The sequence below is a fragment of the Podarcis pityusensis genome (genome assembly GCF_964106645.2).
Source record: "Podarcis pityusensis genome assembly, chromosome: 14".
Classification (NCBI taxonomy): Eukaryota; Metazoa; Chordata; class Lepidosauria; order Squamata; family Lacertidae; genus Podarcis; species Podarcis pityusensis.
Genome location: NC_138039.1, coordinates 19,668,891 through 19,683,810, shown reverse-complemented (window position 1 = coordinate 19,683,810; position 14,920 = coordinate 19,668,891). Strand labels below are relative to the sequence as shown.

The window sequence follows — 14,920 nt, the reverse complement described above, 5'->3', positions numbered from 1 at the left end:
GAGTAGTCTCATTTAAATTAATAGGTGTAAACTAGTCATGTCCATTGATTTCCGTGGTTTACTTCATCATACTGGATGAAGTGTGCTGTAATGGTTAGAGTGGTTAGGATCTAGGAGACAAGGATTGAAATCCCCACTCATCCATGAAGTTCACTGGGTGACCTTGGAGCCAGCCCCTAACCAACCTCACAGGATTGTTGTGGGGATGAAGTGGACGGGGGGGGGGGGAGAGCCTTATAGGCCTCTTTGAGTCCCTGAGAGAAAAGGATGTGATATAGATGCAATGAATGAATGAAAGAGCAAGCAGGAATGGGACACTGGCCTGATTCAGCAGGCTCTTCTCATGTCCTTATGGACTTTTGGTAAGTCATGCCCATTAACTCTTAATATCTGTCAATAGAGAACTTCAGTATTTCTTAATCTTTGCACGTGTTCACACAATATTAAATATCCTTCCTCAAGGGGCTCAGTAATGCATCAGTCACTTGAATTCAGATTAATTGTACCCGTGTTAGAACCCAACTAGATATGGGGTCTCCAACATGGTAAGTGGGCAGGCATCTTCCTTGGTGCCCTTTAAGGCTTCCTGCCCCTCCCAAATTTTTAGTTTTGTTTTTTTTAAAAAAATGAGGTGTGTTTTTTGTTTTTGTTTTAGGGGGTTGCTTGGGAAGAGTTGCCTGTTTCTGCTTTAGCCTGCATTTTATTGTTTTTGGGGTATGTGTAGGTGTTTTTGTGTGTTTGTTTAAGGGAAAGGCATTCTCAGCATTGCCAGTGTTCCTTCTGTGAAATGGGTATATTGTGGTGCCTACTGCACAGTTCCAAATGTGTCCCCAGCTCCCAAAAGGTCAGGAAACCCAGAGCCAAATAGGATTTTGAAAAATGTAAATTCATGCATAATGTAAGAGTAAGGCAAATTCTTCCAGTTTCAGTTTTCTTGGCTGCCTCTCACCTCTTTCTCATGCAATCCTATAAGAAAGCGTGGCAGATAGTCACATCTCATCATTATTAAACACACACACATAGCCAAGGGCGACTGACTGAGCACAAATAATAGGAAGAGGATCCCTTCCCGCTAATAATTTTTCAAGTGTCTGTTGTTGCACACCCACAGTGCCCTCTGGTGGCAATATATAAAGGCTGGTGCTAAATCCGAAACAACTCTAGTTCAGAATCATGCAAAAAATCGGGATGAAACATGCATGTGAAATTTCCAGTCTCAGCTCCATGTGGAGCTCTCCAGGGTGCTACTGGGAGATAGAACTTTGCTTGCCTCATCATAACCTAAATCCAAACCCTTACCCAGAATCCTCTGTCATGAATGGAATTATGGATGGAGGAGAAATTCGGTTTGGTTCACATTTTAAAACGGCTTTCAAAACTTTCAAAAACAATATGCATCTTTTCAAATTCAAACTTCTCTGACTTTTGCAGCACAACTGTGCTCAAATACTGCGTACCAAAATGTGTGTGTACATAAAAACGCACATAGTCATGAAAATAACATGCAGAAATGCAGTATATCAGAGAAAGAGTCTTTGCACAAATTAGGCAAAATTGCATACAACAATGTGTATTAGGAGAAATTTGCACTAAAATGCTGAATTTTGATGAGGACTTTTTAAAAAAAAAGATTCACAAACTGATGTGGAAATGTGGAGAACAGAACATAAGATGAGAAAAATGAGAAAGTGAGACCTCATTCATATCATACATTTAAAGCACCACGATCCCACTTTAAACAGCCATGGCTTCCCTCAAAGTGTTATGGCAACTGTGTTAAGGATGCTGAGAACTGTTAGCAGACCCCTCTTCCCCTCACAGAACTACAATTCCCAGAGTTCCTTCTGAAGAGGGATTGATTGTTGAATAACTCTGGGTAACAAGTACACCCCCCCCCCGGCAGCAATAAAAATGTGCTTTAAGCACATGGTGTGTACTCAGCCTTTGGGTACAACCGACACAACTAGGGTTTTGGTCATTTAGAATTTCTGGTGATTTTTTTTTAAACAATTGGACTGTTTCAATGAAATGAACTCTCTACTGGGTTGTTTTTTTTAATTTTGTTTTATATTTTACTATTTAATGTGGAATTTGTGGTTCTGATTGTTTGGATGTGTAAGCTGCCCTGAGATCTCTGCTGGTGAATGGATAAACTAAAAACATGAGATTTGACACAGAAATGCCTGGCAGGAAAAGGGCAAAAATGCAATTTATCAAAGGCTCATTAAATTCTAATTTCTTGGAGTCTGGGCTGAAGGCTGTGGGATTATGAATGCTGGTTTTAATTAACAAATCAGCCAGTCAGTGAGAGCCAGCGAGATCAGACTTCCTTGCTCTCAATCCAAGACACAAATAGATGTGTTAACAGACGGAAGGAAGCCCACAGACACTGAGCATCTGTCTATTACAACCACACACAACACACACAGCACAAGAGGCAACTGAACCAAGGAATCAACACCATTGACAAACATGTTTTGCTTGGAGGTATTCTGCGAAGCCAAGATCAAAGTGACTGATCTGCTCATGCCTAACAAATATAAGGACATGCTTATTGAATTGCTCTTGTTGGGTACAGAACGTTTCAGTCTGAGCCACTTAGGAAAGAACTCACCTGGAGTCAAGACTCCTGGTTCATCTAGCTTGGTCATGCCCAATAACAATAACAATTTTATTATTTATATGCCACCCATCTGACTGGGCTGCCCCAGCCCCTCTGCGTGGCTCCCAACAAAATATTAAAAACACAGTAAAATATCAGCCATTGAAAGTTTCCCTGTACAGAGCTGCCTTCAGATGTCTTCGTAAAGTCATATAGTTATTCATCTGTTTGATATCTGATGGGAGGGCATGCTCACAGGGTGAGCCAACAAGACCCTCCTATACTGACTGGCAGCTGCTCTCCAGAATTCCAGGTATGGCTCTCTCCTAGTCCTACCTGGAGTTGTTGTGGATTGAACTGAGGAATGCAAATCAGATGATATATCACTGAACTACAACCCTTCCCATTTACACATTTTGGAAGGGTCTGCTTTGTCTGTTACCTTCCTTTACTCTGCAATAGCCCAATATTGAACTGAAATGATGGGGACACAACACACACAACAGAGCCCCTTCCTCACCCCACTTGCCCCCTAGAGTGGTGGCTCCCAAACTTTCTTCGACCACTTCCCCCTTGGTTCCTTAAAAAAAAATTACTCAGAATAGCAGTTTGCACAACCCATTAAGAAAGATGCCAAAAAAAAAAAAAAAATCAATCAAACAATCAATAGCACATTTATTCAAATTCCAATTAAAACTATCTAATCTAATTAAGTCAGCCAAATTGATGAACTTCATTCAGTGATGCCAGCTGCTCAAAGTCGGTTAGTCGTTTACATTTCCAGTGCCTCTTGCCACCCAGTTGCCTCTTAATGTCCCCCTAGGTAATTCCAGTGCCCCCCCAGTGGGTGGCACACCCCACTTTGGAAATCAGTGCCCCAGAACTTCCCCTTCCCATCCAATGTAAGCACTAAGTTTCACTTTCTGAAGCCGCTTCTCTCTTCCATTCTGATGCTCCACTTGGCACCCCCATTTTCACCTTTGCTCCCATATCCATGCATCCTTCCCCTCTGTTCTGCACCCCCTTTACACAAACACCCATTTTCACAGGAAAGGAAGGAAGCCTGTGGGAAAGTAAAGGGGATCCCAAACTGAGTACAGTCATACCTTGGGTTACAGCCACTTCAGGTTGCATTTTTTCGGGTTGCAGACTGCCGAAACCCGGAAGTACCGGAACAGGTTACTTCCAGGTTTCGGCAGTTGTGCGTGCGCAGAAGCACTAAATCGTGCTTTGCGCATGTGCAGAAGTGCCAAAACACAACCCACGTGTGCGCAGACGCGGGTTGCGAACGCTGCAGGTTGCGAACTTGCATCCTGCACCGATCACGTTCGCAACCCGAGCGTCCACTGTATATGAAGAGGGTGTGGAGCCAGAGCCATTTGATGGGACTTAGTGAAGGGCAGCTGGAATGCTGGTTACCCCTGCTCTCCTTCCCTGATTGGCTGGCCACACCCAGCATCTTCCACCCAACTGAGCAGCCGTGGCAGGGCAAGCTGGTCTACGTCCTGCTGCAGCTCCTCACCCATGTCCTGCAATTTGCCAGGATGCTGCTGGTACTCCTCTTCCATCCTGGTCATCTGCTGGGAGATCACCATAGCAATGTAGCCCGGGGCCAGGAGGGTACCAGCCATGTCCCTTGCCCTTCAAGGCATTACAGCAACAGCAGCAGGCCTACAAGCTGCTTAGCCCACCACTGCGTGGGAAAAGCCTGCGGTGGCAACTCCACCTTCTCCTCCTCTAAACTGGGCACTCTCCCAGCTGTGGGGAAAGGGGAGACTTCAGTGATTTCAGGCCAGGAAAGCAAGGGGGTTTCCTATGAAGGGAGAGCTTGACATTAACAGCTCACCCACCACCACCCTTTTTGAGGTTTGCCTCTCCAGATGATGCGTTGGTAGAAGGGCAGTGGGAAACTCAGGCTGGCTACATATTTGGCTACCGGTGGCAGAAGCAGCATTCCCCAGGGGGGCACCTGTCTTGTGCACACTGCAGCCCAGCCACTACGATGGCAGCAGCATACTGAACTGCTGGGAGGTGAGTGGAGTGCCTGCAGAGCACCTGAATGACGTTTGCAGACCAATAGGTATAGAGCAACAACAGTCAGGGTTGTATCCAAGGCAGTGCACATTATGCCAGCATAAGGGTTTGTCCTTGTACAATGGAACTTCTCCCATCCTTTCCCAGATCTGCTCTGAGGGTTGGGGAACTCCCAGAACAGATTTAGTGGACTCACTGGGGAAGGAGGAGGAGGGGAAGTTCCATGGTGCAAGCATAAATCCTTGCACGGATGGAATGAGTTAGTGGGATACCACCTTCTCTTTATATATTGGGGCAAGCCTGGTGGAGTTCCCAGATGTGTGTGCACACCCATATTTTAAAGACGGAAACACACAACTGTGAGAAGTGCATGATGCTTGCAAGGCGCATATTTTCTATAGGATTAGGCTAGTGCAACCCTGGCATTTCCCACAACTATCACAATGTGCCAAGTGGTCCTTAGTCACCCACCCCTTCCCACTTAATATTTCAGCAGATGTTGCTTGCACACTTATAAAGACTAGAAACTTAAAAAATAAAAATAAAACTGAGATTTCCAAAATGCTGCACTCAATTCCAGGTTTTGCCATTTACCTCCATTTCTTGCATGCAATTGCAACACACACACACACAACACAATATTTTGGCCTGTTTATTTCATGCACTAGAATTGTCCTCTGGGTTGCACTCTGGAACAGCAACCCAGATCTGTGACTAAGACAACTATATTTAATTACATTTGGCTTAATCTCTTTGTTTTGCTTTCCAGTCTCTGTAGCATCTTTTCCTTCGCCTGGGGTGAGGATTTGGCTATAGGTGAAATGAAGTTAAGCTTAGATCTAAGAAGATGAAGGTTAGGATAATTGGATCTCAGCTTTTCAGAAAAAAACATTGTTTAACTGGCACCTCTCTATGGTAACTAATTTCCAATTAAATGATCAGTGCAGATCTCTAAGACACTCGTGGAATTTAGGTTCAGGGAGTTAATTCCAGATTACCAGCTGCACTCTGCACAACAGAGAGTAGATATAATATCCTGGTCTATCCTACAAAGTCTGTGGACACAGCAACCATTTTTTTAACTCAGTGTGTCTTTTAAAAGTGCTGTGCCAAGAGTGAGTGGTTGTGTGAATGACAGCACCATGCCCAGTAGTCAGGTTGCACTACTTCCAGACTTTGGCATGTCATCATTGACACTACTCAAAACATAGCAGCTGCACAGAAATATAAGGAGCTGTCTTAATATATACTGAGCCAGACCACTGGCCTATTTAGTTCAGTATTTGTTTTAACTGACTGGCAGTGCTTCTCAGGTGTGTCAGGCAGGGATCATTTCCAGCCCTACCTGGAGATGCTGATTCTTCTGACATCTCCTTCACCTGTCCTAGCATCTCCAAGAATGAACCAGTGCTGAGAACAAGAGATGCTGCTGACCCACAAGTGGTGTGCTTTCCCTTTGTCCTGGACCAGAAGGCATCAAAGACTACAAAGCCATAATGCAGTGCAACATCGGAAGCTGCTTCACACTGAGTCAGGTCACTGGTCCATCTAGCTCAGTATTGTCTACTGGCAGTTTCTCCCAAGAGTCTCCGGCAAGGAAGATTCCCGACCCTACCTGGAGATGCGAAGGATGGAACCTGGGAGCTTCTACAGGCAAAGCAGATGCTCTGCCATGGAGCTTTGGTCCTTCCTCTGGAGGAATTTCTATGATGTTTCATTTTAAAGTAATTTTTACAGGCTTCTACAAATATACAACTAGACAAATTAGGCGTAAACATAAGCAATAGCACAAACAAAGCCTGGCCTCCTCCCAAGCTTGCCAGTGACTGAAAAAGTATTCATGTCTTTATGATACCCTGTAGTTTTTATAAAAAATTATCCTACGTTGTTCAGAACCATTGTATGAAAACACCCATCCCCAGTGAGATCACTGTGATGGCCTTGGAATCCGATTCAGAGGCTGAACCGGAGGAACCCCAGCCTGCACAGGAGTCCCCGCCTCCAGGGCCGGCTGAGCTGGGGCAGGGCCTTGGATCTGAAGCGCCTGCACCTGTGCCGGATCTTCAGGAGCAGGCACCAGGTGATTCCACTCTGGCTCCGGAAGTAATTGAGGACACAGTGCCTACAGGTGCGCCATCTCCCAGCCCTGTCAAGGGAAGGTGAGTCTCCCCCTGGGTCCAGTAACCCTCCAGCCTCTCCTGAGCTGCAGAGGCTCAGGGCAGAGAGGCGGAGAGAACTGGTTTCTCCCAGGAGGAGTGCTCGCCTTAAGGCCCGGAGAGGCGGGTCTCCTGGGGGCCGGGACCGCCCCTGGCCTCAGAGAAGATAAAAGCCAGTCAGCCCGGTCCCAGGTTGCAGGAGCAACGTCGTTGAATACCTGCTTCTGCCCGGACCCAGACCTATCCTCCCAGAGTTCCCGTCCCCGCCCGGCTTCCTGCTTCAGACCCCGCCTCGCTCTTTGTGAACTGTTTCCAGACTCGTGACCCAGGACCGGACTTTGACCACGCCAACGGTAACCTTCCCCCCAGGACCAGCACAATCACCCTCTCCAACTAAAGTATTCACAAGTATGCATAGTCATGACATCCACATTTGCAGTGATGTGGCTGATAATAATAAATGCTTTTCAGTAGTTTATAAAATAAACTGCCACCAAATACACACACACCCCTTTCCTTTCAGCCCCATTACATTATGAGTTACTTTCTGAGATATAGCCAATCTCCATACATGTTTACACCACGGGTCTGCTCTTAAACCCTGTCGATTCCTCCGCCATGTCTGGGTAATGGACAGTGGCGTAGCTAGCCACTCGGGTAACTGGTGCGGCGTGTGCATCCTGCAGCCAGGGGTGGAATGAGCCGGCCATGGGGGTGGGACAAACCAGCCATAGGGGTGGGGCGCACTGCGTGGACCCTCTCCTCCGCCTCCCCCTCAGCTGTAGGACGGCTGAGGGAGAGGCAGTGGGCAGACATGAGCCCCACGCTGCCATTTCAGCGCGGAGTCTGCAAGCCACCACGTCACTCCCAGTAGAGATGTGTGGCTCAGGCACACTGCAGGCCCCGCGGTAAGTGCCGCAGTGTGGCACCCTGTACCAGCCATGTTTCGTTACATTTCTGGACTGAACTAAAAAAATTTGTGAGCCCATAAACAAAAAACTCGTATTTTTGTCACCCCCCTCAGTGATGACACCGAGGGCAGACCGTACCCACCGCACCCCCCTTCCTCTGCCACTGGTCATGGATCAGCGGTTCTCAACCTGTGGGTCCTCACATGTTGTTGGACTACAACTCCCATCATCCCTGAGCTCCGGCCTTGCTAGCTAGGGGTGATGGGAGTTGTAGTTCAACAACATCTGGGGACCCACAGGTTGAGAAAGGCTGTAATGGATAGTCATAATGCAACAAGCAAGGATGTCTGGTGTTTTACAGTGCTGTTTAACAGGGATGGGAGGCAGTTTCCAGCCAATGGGTCACATCCCCTTGGGTACCACATGCCCCTGGTGGGCAGGGCCAGAGGCAAACGTGGCCAGGGTGATGGGTGCAGCTTCAGTACGCTACATGCCAGCCACATACAACCCAGAGATTTCTGCACACCCACAAGTTTCTATCTTCCATCCAGGTTAAGCAAGCATCACTGCAAATGCACTGAAAGAGGGCAGGGAGCAAGACCAGTGACAGGGCGCGGTTTGGGGATTGGCTGTGATTAAGCAAGAGTTGTGAGGACCACATTCAGCCTCAAGGCCTGAACCGTCTCAGTCCTGCTGTACAAAAAGGGTGTCAAACAATCATAGGCGTCGACTTTAACAAAATGTTAATTTAAGGTAGCCTTCCTAATGTTTCCCCACAGACGGACAATTAGCAATGGACTGCCTGCAGCAGATAGAGTGAATCTTGGCATTAGGAACTTCTGGAAAGCAAAGTAAAACAGGGAAAGCACTCTTCAAAGCTCCATATTTCTCAGTCCCCTTTTTTCACCCCTCCACAATACTACAGACACCAGAAAAAGACACACTCACCCAGCCCATTGGCGCAGTCATAGAAGTCAATGCAATGGACAGTCCGATCCATTCCGTATGGTCCCATTAGTGTCCTGAAAGCAGAAATCAAGATGAAAAGGAAACTGTTTGTGGACACCAGGGGCACCCTGATTCTAAAGAGAAGAACTGTTATACTGCATCAGGCCTATGGTCCTTCTAGGACAACCTAGACAACCCTCATGGCCCCCCAATGTTTTGGACTACAACTCCCATCAGCCCTAGCACTAAACAGAGTCCTAGAGATGGAGAATAAATTTGACATTATGTGTTTATTTAGAGCATTTGTACCCTGCTCTTGAGTTAGGAAAGTTCCCACAGCGGCTTATATACAATCAATTAAAACAAGGCAGCCTCTGCCTGTAGGGTTACAAGCTAAAAACAACAATAACCCACCAACCACAGCACACAAGGGGCAAAGGACAGGGAGGGAAGAGGAGAAAAAAAGAACCAATTCTTAAACATGTGTTCTTATAATGACCAGCTGGCACAGTTCAGGGGTAGGAAGTGCCTGGTGGAGCCAGGCTTTTGGCAAAGCTGATGGAGGAAGCCCTGCTTCCCATCTGTCCCACTGAGGCAGCCCGACTGAACCTGGGACCATCTGCATGCAAAGCGGAGGCTCTGACATGGAGCCACAAACCTTGCCCTTTGAGGGGAGCCTGCATTCTTATGTGTGTCCCTCAAGTTCTCTACATGACCCAATGATGTGCCGGCGCTTGCCTGACCCCCCTTCAAGCCCTGTTTCTGAGCCATTACCTGCTAATAATGACAGCTCCCTTGTAGAGGACCGAAATGGCTGGCATCTTGCGTGCCGGAGATGTCCAGTCCGCTGCCTGGCCCGTAAGCGTTCTGCTTTGGCCGAGATCCGGCAAAAAGTGGCGGAGATGGGGAGCGGCTCATGTGACCATCCCCATGGCACGTCAGGTCCACCCCAAACATTAACACAGATCACTGGGAAACCATCGCTCTCTTAAGATTAAAGCTTACACAAGGCTTTTACGGATGCAGCCTCGGCCTATCGCAGAGGGATTCAGCAGAAGAGAGGGGGCAAAACAATTCAATTAGACTGAAATAAATCCTCTGGACGTTCCCTCCCCTTGCTCTTAAATCATCGTTGCTCACGCATAATTAGAGCAGCAGAGTAATTATTCTGATGTGTTTTTATTGTTTGCCAGGTGCCCTGGTTTGGAACAGGCAGCAAGGGAAGGACGCCGCTCAGATGAAGTCAGGTAACCTTGATGTTGCTCGGGGTATGTTGAGATCCATGGAAAGCCCCTCATTGTAATAACTTGTTGCCAAATTTCTCGTTAACGTCACCCTGTTCCTTTTGGTGCCCTATATAACTGTGGTGGGGAACCTCAGACTTGGCAGCCAAATGTGGCCCTCAAAACATCTCTATCTGGCCCCTATCTGGGCCACACACCCTCTCCCTAAGCCATGACTCTCACTGGCCCTCATTTGACCCCTGAATTCTTTTGCCTGGCAGGGATTTGTCCTTGAACTCTGGTGAGGTTTCTCTCTCGGCTGGATGGAGGACATCGCCTGGATGGAGGACATTTATTGTTCCGCCCACTTTTATCTCTGGCCCCTCCCACCCCTGGCAGGTGGCCCCTGGAAGGTTGCCCAGAATTCACACACACCACAAGGAGGTATCAGCAGACCAAGGGGTGGAACCCAAGGTTTGGAGACACACAAAAAATGGAGGGAGCCCTAAAGGAAAGACTGTCTTCAGACAGGCCTGATTAAAGTCCCCTGCCACAACAAGGGCACCCTCTGGATGGATTTGTTGCTGCCTAGACATGACATCATATAACCGGAAGACGCACATGCTGGTTTGGGGTTCTCCAAAGGTTGGACGGCATGGACTCCTATCCCCCCTCCACAGAACTACAATTCAAAGAGTGGTCTAACAGTCAATCCTGCTTCTTCCCAGAGAATTCTGGGAACTGTAGATCTGTGAAGGGGAATAGGAGCCTCCTAACAGCTGTCAGGACTCTTAACAAACCACAGCACTCTGGAGTCTTAAGGTAGTCTCACAGATTGAATGGAGTGGGTGTAATCCAAGACTGAACATTAAAAAGCAACCCAGCCATTGTGCATACTGATTAGGCTTCAACACCACCATTTCCATACAATGTGCCTTACACAAACATTTGCCATGCTGCGATTTGGAAGTGCTTTTCTGTATCACCTGAGCGTCAATAAAACACTTTAACAAACCATGGTTTCGGAAGCTGGCTTTTCCAACAAACCATAGCTAAGATGAACCACAGTTTAGGGTTTGCATATTACACTGGAGATGCAAATGACCACTCTCCCTTTGATGAGCAGAGAGATGCAAGAATCCATTGCCCCATCCATCCTCCTCAGCTGATCTGCAGGAAGTGGGGAGGGGGACTATCTGGCTATGTAAATACCAGAGTCCTGTGTGTGAGCATGTGAGAGTGTGGGTTGGGCACACCCACCACTGGCGTTCAGCCTCCAGGGAGTTGGCAAGAAGTGAATGCAGCCATCAGGTTGAAATGGCTAGTCACCTCTGCTCAAACCTGCAATGTTCCAACTGAGAAACTAGTCCACAAATGACCCCCCAAAAATAGTATTTTTTTTTAAGCTGAGGGTGAACTAGAGGTGGCGTGGATGATGAGTGACCCATTGTCAACATTGTGTTTTTCTGATCAAAATCTCTCATTGTTCCTGTGCATTTTTCCCACATCTGGATAGGAAAACGGCTGGAGGAAAGGCAATTTTGACTGGAAAATGGTCCACACGAAAAGGATTACATAACCCACCCTCCTCCCCCAAATACCACCTATCGCTGCTCCTATCAAATAGACTCCTGGCTGCATTTCAGATTTGTTTGTTTTTCACAATGCCCAGCCGGGCCTAATTTGGTCTTGTGTTTCAAGGGATCTGCTGACAACGTAAAAAACTGAGCCATGCCCTAATGCAGCTATATAAGGGGCAGGATGGTGGCCTATTTATTTTTCTCTGATCATTATTCTGAATATTGAGGTCTACAAGGTCACTGGTGCATTAGAGGATTTGGGATGAGACAGTGACTTTTGGCTGCATAAAACAAAAGCTGTGAGATAGCAAATAAATGTCTGTTTGCAAATGAGCTCCAACAGCCGCCGGTTCAGAGCCCTAGATGTGGTGCTCAATACACCTTATGTGCAGTAGTTTTTCAGAGAGAGGGAGACTGATCATTGTAAGTTTGTGGTAACATGGAGGCAGGCTTTTTATCTGGTGGCATCAGTGTTGTGGAATGCCCTCCCTCCTGAAATATGAAAAATCCCATCTGCATTGGCTTTCCACCGGCTCTTGGAGACACACCTGTTTAGGCAAGCATTCCCCCGAACATGACCTTCTGGTCTTATTGTTCTAATTATTTTTCACTGTTTTAATTGCTATGCTTTTAAACTGGCATAATTTCTTGTATTTTTTAAATTACGACTGTTTTAATGCTTTGATTGACTGGTTTCTTGTGTGTTTTAATTATGCATGGATTTTACAATTGATCTTATAAACCACTTAGAAGCCTATATCTATCTATACTGTAGATATAGCATTGTCATAATCAGGGAAGCAGCAGGTAGACAACAGGAGTTTAGCTCTTTCCTATGCTGCAGCAGTCTTGATGAAAACAACTCTTTAGAAGTCACTTTCCCTTCTGGTAGGATCAAGGAATCTGTCAGTTTCTGTTTATCTTAGTGTTTCACACACCCCTTCCCCAGTCTTGAATTCATTCTCCACATTTCTGCGTCAATTTGGGTGGGGGACCTCATGGAAATTCATCAGCATTTTAGTGTAAATTTATCCCAACAGTCAAATTTTTGTATTCAGTTTTACCTAATCGACACATTTTTGTAAAGCAGTTTCCTCTAACATAATGCATTTGTGTAAATTATTTTCACTTAATAGATGCAAATGCGTTTTTCTGCACGTTACTTGGCTGCATTGAAAAATTCAGAGAAGTTCCAGTTTCAAAAGATAACTTTTTTTGGTTTGCACACTCTCTGGGGAAATGTGAATGATGCAGACTAGCTGTTAAATGTGAACTGAATAAATGTTGTCTCCCCCCTCATCCTTCTCTTCTAGGCAACCTTCTGGGCACCATCCATGGAAGGCCTCCATTTCCCCCTACTGCTGCCATTCCTCCGTCTCAGTCTCCCACAGAGAGTTAAATCCTCAGCTGCCAAAGAGCTACGTCATCTCATCCTGTTTCCCCCTCTGCTGAGTCGGCCACCTAATCTGATCAAGGGCCCACTGTGTGCTGGAATAGGGTGATTAGAGAGCTGGATGATGCAAAATGGCTGTAGCCATAGCAACGGGGGAGAAAGGCCATGCACCACAGAGGTGTGCTTAGTGCAGATAGCAGTAGATAGCAGGAAGCAGCTTTGTGGGCAAAAGGAGCAAAGAATCCCTTGAGCAAGTAACTGTTGCAATAGGCTGAGCCCTCTGAAGATCAGTTGCCCGTGCAGGGCTCAACCAAAGGATGAGATGGATGAAACTGTCAATATCAGTGTCTCATTTTTTTCCCTTCTTAAGTTCAGTTTCTTTCTTTCTTTCTTTCTTTCTTTCTTTCTTTCTTTCTTTCTTTCTTTCTTTCTTTTTATATTTCAAAAAAGCATCAAAATTTTACTGCATTTTTTCCTATCATGCACATTTTTTGCATTCAGTTCCTCTGGATATACAGTCAAAGGGCATCTCCTCCACCCACCAATGTCTTTGAAGTCCTTCAATGTTACCCCTCTTAAGAATGTGGCCCTCCAATCTTTCACAAAGTACAGCAGGCATTTCAGAGTAGGAACTTTATCTCTTGCAATATCAGAGGCAACCCACAAAGAGAAAGAACCAGGAAAATGGTTCCAAAGAAAATGGTTCCATCAAGAAACCATTCAATGGATTTGATGATGTCATCATGGAACCAATCAGGTTTGACTGTGGTGACATCACCAGGAGCAAATGAATGCAATTGTGCATTAGGGTAATGCTTCCTAGAGGAGTCACACTGGTGATTCCCGACAATCAGGTAACCTGATGAAAATGGGGTGTGATAAAATGTGCTGTGGAGCTAATTACATTTGACTACTGGCTGACATCACTGAAAACAAAACACACAAAAAAGGACAGGCTGGGAAGGTGATGAGGAGATTTCACCCCTCCCATACACAAGAATCTCCTGATCATCTCCTGATGGTCTCTGCTGACTCTCCAGAGAGCAGGAGGCGTGTCCTGCCTATCTACTTATTCTGCCCAGCAACATATCAGTCTGTGTGAGAGAGAGTCAGTCAGTCAGTGTATCGGAGAGAGTGAGAGTGTTGGAGATCCTAGAGATAAGATTGCTGTTAGAGCAGCTGCAGACTCTCAGTGTAGCATTGATTTATGCTTAGAATATTCAGCTCTGTATATAGTTTTGTATCATAGTTGTAGTTATAGAATAAAAGGAAGATATTCTACAGAGCTGCTCTCCGAGTGGTTTATACTCTGCAAGACTCTGCAAAACTCTGCTGCGCAACGACTGTATTATTGAGACAGTGAATCCGGTGCTCTCAGCTCTGAGCTGTGAGTCCACAGCACTGTGACCGTTTCCTGTGAGAAGGAGGTCTCTGGCGGTGCTACCCAGCTCGCCTAGCCCAGTCGGGGTTGAGGCGCATGAGTCCAGTTGGTGCACTGGCTCTAGGGCGATGCTGACAGGTGAGGATTTCTTTTCCCTTCTACAAAATATGGCGAATGGTTAAACAGGTTACAGCAGCTCTGAGATAAAACTGTGTATCTAAATGGGAGAGAACTGTACATTCTGACATCTACTTCAGCACAAATCACCAGATGTGAGTGGGGATCCAGCTAAACTGAATGCAAATCCATCCTGTAATAGCCCCACTCTGTTTTGCACTAGCCAAATTGCATCTGGAGTACCATGTCCAGTTATGGACACCACATTTTAAGACGGACATTGACAAAAGCCCTTATTTACAGTTCCTTTTTTAAAAAAACAACTCAACAGATGAATACCTGCTCTCATGTAGGAGCTCTGCACGACTTTTTTCTTTTCTTTTCAGTAGGGGAACAATTCTGAAAGGAGCAGCCATTGCTTTATCCCAGCTGAAGAGACGCTGGAAAGTCACCAGAAGGACTGAAGTATTTTCAACAGGCAAAGGTTTGGGTTCTGAACCATCGTAAGTGCCAAATCATGGTTTGGTATTATGTGAGAATTGAATCACTGAACATGATGCAAGCCTGCCCTTCAT

The 14,920-nt window shown here is 46.2% G+C and overlaps 1 protein-coding gene across 2 annotated transcripts in view; it reads right to left on the bottom strand.

Annotated features, from left to right (window-relative positions):
• Nucleotides 1–14,920, bottom strand: part of LOC308463515 (syntaxin-binding protein 4-like) — a 61,996-nt gene that overhangs the window by 30,900 nt on the left and 16,176 nt on the right. Inside the window, exons 1-2 of one of the 2 annotated variants that reach the window (XM_080981964.1) lie at nt 9,426–9,541; nt 8,652–8,725 (exon numbers count right to left, since the gene is read on the bottom strand). In XM_080981964.1, the coding sequence (XP_080838090.1) occupies nt 8,652–8,725; nt 9,426–9,472 (121 nt within the window). In that variant the 5' untranslated portion in view covers nt 9,473–9,541. Of the gene's footprint in view, nt 1–8,651; nt 8,726–9,425; nt 9,542–14,920 lie in introns of those variants that run through there. The other variant, XM_080981963.1, reaches the window with a different exon arrangement.